At 42.6% G+C, this 9112-nt stretch overlaps 1 protein-coding gene and 1 pseudogene across 1 annotated transcript; both read right to left on the bottom strand.

The window, feature by feature from the left end:
- Window positions 1-671: 671 nt before the first annotated feature.
- On the bottom strand, window positions 672-2401 carry LOC130827272 (protein WHAT'S THIS FACTOR 1 homolog, chloroplastic-like; annotated as a pseudogene).
- Window positions 2402-5619: 3218 nt separating this feature from the next.
- On the bottom strand, window positions 5620-8857 carry LOC130826678 (uncharacterized). The gene is made up of 5 exons (XM_057692245.1): window positions 7997-8857; window positions 7521-7825; window positions 6905-7424; window positions 6764-6847; window positions 5620-5724 (listed from the first exon to the last, which is right to left on the bottom strand). Exons 1-5 carry the CDS (start codon window positions 8855-8857, stop codon window positions 5620-5622), a joined length of 1875 nt encoding a protein of 624 aa, XP_057548228.1.
- Between the last annotated feature and the right edge of the window lie 255 nt (window positions 8858-9112).

Raw genomic sequence — 9112 nt, 5'->3', positions numbered from 1 at the left:
CACAACTGATAAACCAGATACAGAAGCTATCTAGTGCAGTATGTTGCTGCATTGGTGTACTGATTGAATAACGTGAACCAACATCCATGTTACTCGAACTCTTCATTTTGCTTCATGGACTTGTGTCCGATACTTGATGCTTGGACATTGGTATGACACTTAGACACTACATTTTAGGTGTTAAATTGAATATTTAGACGTATTCGATAATTGGGCACGTACCAATATCCAACATCAGTACCTAAGTCCAAGTAACATAGATCAGCATAGGAGACACAACAACCATGTTGCACAAAAAAAAGAGAAAAAACTCGCCTACTTTACAATGATCATATAAAAGTGATACGAAAATCTATGATTAGGAAGGACACTGGTTTATTACGGCAAAATAATTCCATAATATTAACTGATAACAAATATAGGAACAAGTATCAACCTGAAAACAGGAAGCCAATGATGAGACACATTTGCTATAAATAGTAACGATAAAATGTTCGTGTTTGGTTAGTAAGCAAGTCCAAATATCTGAATATCTGAATATCTAATCTAAATAGAGTGGAGTGCTGAAAAAACCCTAAATTGGATCCATAGAACAATAAGGACGAAGCTCATTCGTTCACTTCAAACATTACTTAGGTCTAATGACTAGAGTCTTTGGCTTTGAGCAATCTGATTGGAAGCATTTGAATCCTTTCAACCGCTAATTGCAACAAACTTTGCATTGAATCGTAATATAGGGCACTGCTGAATCAAATTGGAACCGTCATATGCTTCCTTAAGAAAGACTGTACTTCTTTCACCCTTATTGGTGATGTAGAAGAGTCCATGATCCTTGATTAAGCAAAGTAATAGCCTAGCAGGTAAAAGTAACTCAGACTGAAAAACACCCATCTGCATGGATGTCATTCGCTTCTCAACAGTCAAGCTTAGAAGTTCATGGAGTACTCCGACACTCTTTTTCGTGCCTTAGGATCAGCAGGGTCAAACCTCCTTGCATTTAAGTAAGGAGAAGGAAACTCCATGTTCTGCCATCTTTCGACTTCCTCTAGAAAACCCGTATTAGGCCTGAAACCAGCAGCATAGCAAATGCGAAACGCATGAGGACCAGGATAATTACCGTCTCTTGATATCTTAGCTTTCATTTGCTTCCCACCATGGGCACCATCCTTTAACAATCCTTCCTGCATCATTTTCTCTTCGCGGGCAGTTTACCAAGAGAAGAATCCCAACTCTCCAAATGCAAATAAGCCTTTTCATTAACTTCTTTCACACAAAAGAATTCCGGGTACTTTAGAATCAGTGACTCCATATAATCAGTTGGCAAACCCAATACACTTTTTATAAATTCAGTCTTCTCCAATGGAGGTCTACAATCAACTGTCAACATCAACAATTTCCTCAAGCTCTTAACCAGGAATAGGGTCCATAAGCATCCGAGCTTCATTTTCTTCGGCAGCAATACTTTTCGCCTTTTCAGTAAGCCGAACTGAGATGGGTGTTCTGCTTCCACCACTAACATGAAAGATCATAGGGTACTTTTCAATAACAACCATACAATTCCATTTTTGCACAAACCCCACTTACTTTTCAAGGTCCATATGGAGAATACATTTATTTTTCTAGGATTGAATTATGAAGTATTATAGCAGGTTTCTTTTGCAAGTCCATGACTTTGTTGTTGTTAATGGTGACTCAAACTAGCTAGCACCATTGAAGAAGATGAGTATGGGTCAAAGAGGCAGTCCGCGGGGCGCGGAGAGCGTTCTGTCTCCCTTTCGCGGCTCGCATAGTTTTACACGGCTCGCGAAATGACGGTTTCTTTTCACGGGAAGTGTCCTTTGGGACAGTTACCTTTATTTGTGGTCGGTTATTTGTGGATACTTAGACCCCAAGTTGTCTTTTAAGATGGTCTTATTATATTTACCCCTCTTGTTAGTACTAGAAGATTATGATTCACAAATTGAGAGAGATCACAAGAGAGCCATTATAATTTGTGAGTGTGATTGTAATTCATCTTGTAAATTCTCTGCGATCATAGTGAAATAATTTGTTCTCGGTGCCGGTGGGCGTAGCTATCACATCGACAGTGAACCACGTTAAATCTCTTGTGTCATTTTCTTATTGTTTGTATTGAATTTCTTATTGTTTCATTATTGTTCATCGACCTTGCTTCCGCTTTTGCACAACATTTGTCAAGTTCATGAACCCTATGATAGAGCTTCTTTTTGGGTTTTCTGCCTCCACTTGCTTTATGCTTGATTTCCACTAACATATGACCTGAATTCTAAAATGGGTTCGAATCTAATATTGCCAAATTGTTTGCCAGAAATCGTTTGAGACGCATTAGAAAAAGTTAAGACTTATTGACGGAAAACGTCGAGCACCTTGTGTGCAATTGCATTCAAGTCCACTCCAACGACTTGTTCTATGTTCTACACATCAAGAACTTCTTATGTGTATGTATTAAAATGGCATATGGAGATTTTGACCACAAATTGTAGAAACTTTGAATAACAAAATTACATAGATTAGGTAGCAGTAGTAAAAATGTCTTTCAACCTGAAATTGGTGAGTAGACTAGAAGCGTTTAAAATAGATTTAATGAGTCGATATTCATATAACTTTATAATCGAATTTTATTTAATTCGACTTAAAAATAAATTTAAAAATTATGTTTGTTTCGGTAATGAAACGAGGAAGTGCGAGACACTTGGAATACCGCAGATGGAGGCGTTATCGGAAGTAGCAACTCGTGGGAGGAAGCGACCTGAATTCCTGCAACACAACACGTTAGCCTTGTCCGGGGGTGATCTCCCGGAAAACCCCTCCGACACTCAAGTCAGAACGTAGATCGGAAATTAATGAATGACAGATTGTAGAATGAATGCAAGAAGGAAGGTCGGGATTGGGATTGCTAGTGCTAGTGCTAGTGTTTGGGAAGGCTAAGGAAGTAATGTAAGCAAGGATACTAGGAAAGCTATTTCAGATGATCCTCCCTCCTTGATGGTAGCCCCTATTTATAATGGTGAGGAAGGGAAGTTGCAGAAGAAGTGAACTATCATGGGAGTAGTGGGAGTAATGGGAGGTGGACTGGTCATGGGAAGAATGGACAGTTATTCTTCTTGAAACAAGGAGAGCCTTTCATTGTGGGAAAGTGGAGAGTTAGGGTTTTTTAGAGGTAACTGGCCCATGGGCCATTCAAGGAAAATGGTAATTCCAGAAAAAGCCCATTGACTGAAAGTCAAGGTCAACTGAAAAGGTCAAAGGGTATTTTAGTAATATGATGCTAATAATTTAAAATAAATAAGTAAATTAGATAAATGATACCATGACATTTAGCCCCACACATGAAGGATGATGTGAGGAGAGAGCCCCAGCGACTTGAAATATCTTCCTTTTATGCGGAAACAATAAGCGTCTACCAAAACACCTTAGTGTCAATGAAGGGATGTGATTATAGAGAACGTTCGGACCTTCAAGAAGATGAATATGTTCCCAATTTGGCAGATCTTTGGGAGGATTCCGAAAATTGAGTTCGTAAGCTTCGAACCGACTGTTCATATGCCGAATTCCGAGTTGTAACGAAAAAGTTATGACCTTTTCAAAATATCCGTGTGAGACATACAAAGTCCAAGAAAGCAAGGAAAGAGAATCGAGCCGCGGCTTGTGATATGCCGTGGGATAGCCCCAACCGTCGATACCATCCAGCAGATAAAAAATGTTGTTGTGGAGGTTTGATTCCGCAACCTCTCCGACTGCGTGTAGCCCTTGGAACCAACTGAGACAGCCGTTTAGTTGTGTAGTATGTCCCACGAATTTCATATATTTCCATTAAGTTAAGCTCCTAAAGTCGCGGCTTGTAGCATGCCGTGGGGTAATCCCAGCTGTTTATACCTTCCAGCAGCAAAAATGTAACTACAAGGGTTCGATCCTGCTACCCAAGACGCGTGGTAACAACACTCAAACCAGCTGAGACATCCTTGCCTTTGAGAAGCATTTCACGCGGATGTTTTATATTCTAATACTTCCAGCTATACTACACGTATGTCACGGATATTCAATGACTTAGAATATTTTTTAGAGTTTGCTTACCAAAAGGGGGCCGACTTATCTACCCCACGGACAGGATCATAATATTTCTTTATTTTCTATTTATTATTATTATTATTATTATTATTATTATATTTTTTATAAATCCAAGGGGAAAGCGAATAGAATAACTCAAGCCGCGGAGTACCCTCAGCTAGCAGCAAAAATGCAAATAGGGGGGTTTGATACTGCGACCTCTGGGATAGTGTGCAGCACTTCAGACCAGCTGAGACAACCTTGCTATTATGTAGTAGCTCAAGCCGTGGATTATATCATGTCGCGGAGTAGCTCCAGTCAACAGCAAAAATGTAAATAGGAGGGTTTGATCCTGCGACCTCCGAGATGGCGTGCAACACATGGAACCAACTGAGACACCTATCTACATGTGTAGCATATCGCGCGGATTTTTTATAAAATTGATGCTTCCAGCCTAGTTTGTGCTATTTTAATGCCGCGGAAGCTCCAACACTTAGAATATTTTTGGAACACGACCCCCCCAAGGGGGTCCGACTTTTCTACCACACGGATGAAATCACAATAATTTTTATTTTTTATTTATTTTATTTATTATTATTACATACCGTGGAGTCTTAGGAGGATAATATGCCGCAGAACGAGTAAATCACGCGAGTTGATGACGCGGCTTAGATTTATACTTAGATTTTTAAACCTTCACTGAAGAACTTAGGGGAGTCCGACTTATCGACATCGCGGGACGATAAAAATACGTGAACAATTTTTCTCGTCTTAACAAGCCCCTTATTCTTCTATGACACGGGATGAGCACAAAGGTCCGTGTCTTCGATTATACGGACAATACGAGAATTCTTCCATACTTAGAATTTTTACAAAATTATTAGGGGCACCTGGGAGTCCGACTTATCGACTCTACGGACACCTTCCATACTTCGAAAAATTATAAGGTGGTCATTCGATGGTTTGCAACAAGGAGGATGACGCGGCCTCATTAATTTCCGCGGCTATCATGGGTGATGCGGCAAGAGAGCCGCCACGTCTACAAGTCGGATGGTGGAATGAGTGATCTCAGACTTGGAATTTTTTCCATGTTTTTCTTGGAGTGCAATTTAGGGTCCGACTTATTGATATCACGGGAGGATAAGAATACTTAGAATAATTTCTCGTCTCAGCGAGCCCTTCATATCTTCTACGCCGCGGAATGAAGGTAAGGGTCCGCGTCTTCGATCATATGGTCGGCACGGGAATCCTTCCATACTTAGAATATTTCAAAAATGGTAGGGAGCACCTGGGTGTGCGACTTATCAATATCGCGGATTGATAAGAATGCTTCGAAAGATTGGAAGTTGCTCCTATGACGCTAACGAGGATGACGCGGCCTTGTTGCATTCCGCGGCTATGTTGGATGACGCGGAATAAAGAATCACCAAATTAGCAAGCCGGACTGTAGAATGGGTAATTTCTATACTTAGAATTTCTGTTCTCCTTAGAGTTTAATTCTAAGTCCGACTTATCGACCTCACGCAACGATAAGAATACCAGCCACTTCTCTTATCATACCCCTTGCTCTTCCATGACGCGGAATGGGCATAAAGGCCCGTGTCTTCGATCATACGGAAATATGGGAATTCTCCCATACTTAGAATTTTTACACCATGACTGAGCGCACCAGGGAGTCCGACTTATTGATCATACGGACTTCCTTTGTACTTGGAATATTTTTCATACTTTATTCATACGATGGTTTAGAGCGATGAAGAAGATGGCGCGGCATAACATCCGTCGTATCTATAAGTCGGACAGAATGTGTAATTTTTCTATACTTAGAATAATTTTCGTTTCTGGGGGTGCAGTTTAGGGTCCGACTTGTTGATTCCCCAGGCGCATTCGAGTGTTGAAGGACTTAGAATAATTTTCTATATTCTACCCCTCCCTGGGGGTCCGACTTATCGAAGTTACGGGAACTTTCCTGACTTACGAGATTGATTTTTCTGAATCATTGAACCCGAGTTTACGGATCCCACTTATGAATATCGAAGATAGTTGAGATTTTACTTAGAATTTTATTCGGGATCTCATTCTAAAGGTCCATCTTTTCAATGTTGCGAACAGGCAGTATCATGGGCAACCTTGGAATATTTTCGATTTTGGGACCCAATCTAAGGGTCCGACTTTTCGATATCACCGATTCATAGTGACTTAGAATAATTTGATTATGGGACCCCTCTCAAGGGGTCCGACTTATGGATATTACTGAATTTAATAAAATTTGCAATAGATTTTAGTCAAGTACTTACGAATATAAGAGCCGGATAATCTGAAAATAAAACTTCTGATGTTATAAATGAATTTTGATGATCACTAAGAATACAAATGACAACGCGAGCATGCCGCGGGATGAGTGCTGATAAAACAGAATACAAATGACAACGCGACTACGTCGCGGGATGCGATGATAAAACTGATTTCGAATGACAACGCGAATACTTTGCGGGATGAAACAATTTCGCGGAGTTAAGCTGATAAGACTGATAAGACTGATAATCACTGATTGCCCCTTGCAAATCTTGTTAAATGAAGAATTTCTTCAAATGGTCTTCATTTCACGGGCGGGGTAGTTTTTTTCCCTTTCTCTTTTGGCGGGTGTCGCGGAAGGTCCGCGCTTCATGGTGTTGATGAGGCATTGGCGGGCCATTACCTGGTCTCCCTTGAGGATGCCAACTTGTCCATCATCCCGCTCGAATTGCAGCAAGAGTTGATGAGGAAAGATTGCTGCTTTGATCTTGTTAATAAGTGGAAGCCCCATGATGGCGTTGTAGGGGAATACGAGATCCACCACCGTGAATCGTATGGGCATAGTTCTGCTTCCGCTTCTTTCCCCTACTCGCACAGGGAGTATGATTGTTCCCATTGGAATGACCTGGTTTCCTCCAAACCCAATCAAAGGTTTATCAAGGGGTTGCAGGTGCTTTTCTTCGAATTTCATTTTTCTTAGGCATTCCATCGTTATAAGATCGGCTGTGCTTCCGGTATCCACCAATACTCGCCTCACCATCATTTGCCCAATCTTGATGGTAACCACTAAAGGATCAGTGTGTGGTTGTTGCAACGGTTGGGAAGTAGTGGCATCAAATCTCATGATCGACCCACTTGAGGTGGTTTTTGGGGGTCCTTTGAACAGAGTATGGACGCTGCCTTTCGCAGCGCGGATTGTGGGATATTCCTCGGTGTAGCCGCTGAAAATCATATTGATGGTTCCTTGTGTGTTGGAACTTTCACGCCTAGCCTCGTTTCTTTTCTGGTTCCAAGGCCTTCTTTCCGCGTCGCCTCTCGTGCCATAGTCCTTTCGATTGATGAACCTTGATAGCTCCCCCTCGTCGGCTAGTTGATGTAGGATACGTTTGAGTTCGCGGCATTGGGCCAAAGTGTGGCCGTGCTCTTTGTGGTAATCACACCACAGATTGTAGTTGCGTCGATCGGAGGGAGTGGTAATAGGAGGTGGAGTTGGCAACTCATCCCGAACAGCGAAGAAAATGTCCTTCCTGTTCCAATTGAACCTCGGGTCATTACCTCCATCAAGCAAATTCCGCGTCCTGGACTCCCCTTCAACGGCATATACGTGCCGGGATCGTGGAGGTCCCATGTCTGATGGAGGCTCTGGACGATGCGACATGTAATTTTTATCCCTCCTAGATGGATGTTCCTCTACGCTCCTTGAGGAGCGATTGGATATTGGATCCTTCTTTTCTGATTTACGCCTCTTTGGGTCATGTGCTTGACATATCTCGGAGGCCGTGACATAGCTTTGACATTGCTTCATGGCCTCCGCGTATGTCTTCACTTGACTCTCGACCAACTGGAACTTGAGCCTTTGAGCTTTCATTCCGTTGATTAGGGCGTTTAAGGCGACTGATTCTTCCAAATCCGTTACCTCCAGCACTGCCTCATGGAATTTCCTCAGATACGATGATATGGATTCCCCTTCCAGTTGCGTTATGCTAAGCAAATGGAAGTTTGATTTCTCCTGCCTTCTGGATGCCACAAAGTGACCCAGGAATTTGCTCTCTAATTGGGCAAAGGTGTGGATACTTCTCCCTGGAAGAGAGGTGTACCACGTCAAGGCTACTCCTGTGAGAGTAGTTGGGAAGAATTTGCACCACAATGCCGGGTTGGTGGTGTACAGCGACATCAAGTTTTTGTATGCCATCAAGTGTTCCTCGGGGCAGGATGTTCCATCGAAGGCCGCCATATTTGGGATCTTTATTTTTCCTTGGTTGGGAGTATTCAGTATCTCCGGAGCCAACGGAGAGATTATTGGCATAAGATCTTCGGGGAGGCTACTCTTGCCGGTCTCATTCCGCGGCATTATGACGGGGCTGGTGGGATGGCTAGATCCCGTGAGTTGCGCTTTCTTCCTTTCTTCCCTCCTCTTGTCCACCAATGATTGAACACTTTCGAACGCCCTCTGCTTCTTGTTTTCAAGGTAAGTACGGGCATCTCGAGAGGCGGTTTTGGATTCCCCGTTTTGGGATTCGCTTCTGTTGAGGCTTGTATGTGTCCTCGATCTTTCCCTCCTCTTCTTATTGCGTCTACTGGAATGTGACATCCTTGAGTTCCCCTCCTGAGATTCATGGGATTTTGATAGCTCCTGGTGGGGTTCGATTCTCTCTCGCAGATTTTTTATCTGCTCCGCCATTTCTTCCAATACTTGCTGTTGAGGGGGGTTATTGTTATTATTCATGACAGTGCGGAGTTGTTCGAAAAAAGCGGCAGTGAGGTTTCGTGCTAGCATGTCCAGATCACGACGAGTCACGGCTTGGTTATTAGCGTGACCTACGGAAGTGTCTGTATCTGTGCTATGCACGGTTGCGGTTTGTGTTGGATTTCTTTTGGGAGCCATGACTTTTTGTAACACTCCCCACAGACGGCGCCAAACTGTTTCGGTAATGAAACGAGGAAGTGCGAGACACTTGGAATACCGCAGATGGAGGCGTTATCGGAAGTAGCAACTCGTGGGAGGAAGCGACCTGAATTCCTGCAACACAAC

The sequence above is a fragment of the Amaranthus tricolor genome, chromosome 11 (assembly GCF_026212465.1).
Source record: "Amaranthus tricolor cultivar Red isolate AtriRed21 chromosome 11, ASM2621246v1, whole genome shotgun sequence".
Taxonomy (NCBI): domain Eukaryota; kingdom Viridiplantae; phylum Streptophyta; class Magnoliopsida; order Caryophyllales; family Amaranthaceae; genus Amaranthus; species Amaranthus tricolor.
Note: the sequence above shows the minus strand (reverse complement) of the source record. Positions and strands in the feature narration are given on the sequence as shown.

Coding starts and splice junctions, on each gene's coding strand:
- LOC130826678 (XM_057692245.1), bottom strand. CDS start 8,857: ATGCTAGCACGAAACCTCACTGCCGCTTTTTTCGAACAACTCCGCACT. Junction 7,425..7,520: donor CGACGCAACTACAATCTGTG/GTGTGATTACCA, acceptor GGAGCTATCAAG/GTTCATCAATCGAAAGGACT. Junction 6,848..6,904: donor CTATGCCCATACGATTCACG/GTGGTGGATCTC, acceptor CTTATTAACAAG/ATCAAAGCAGCAATCTTTCC.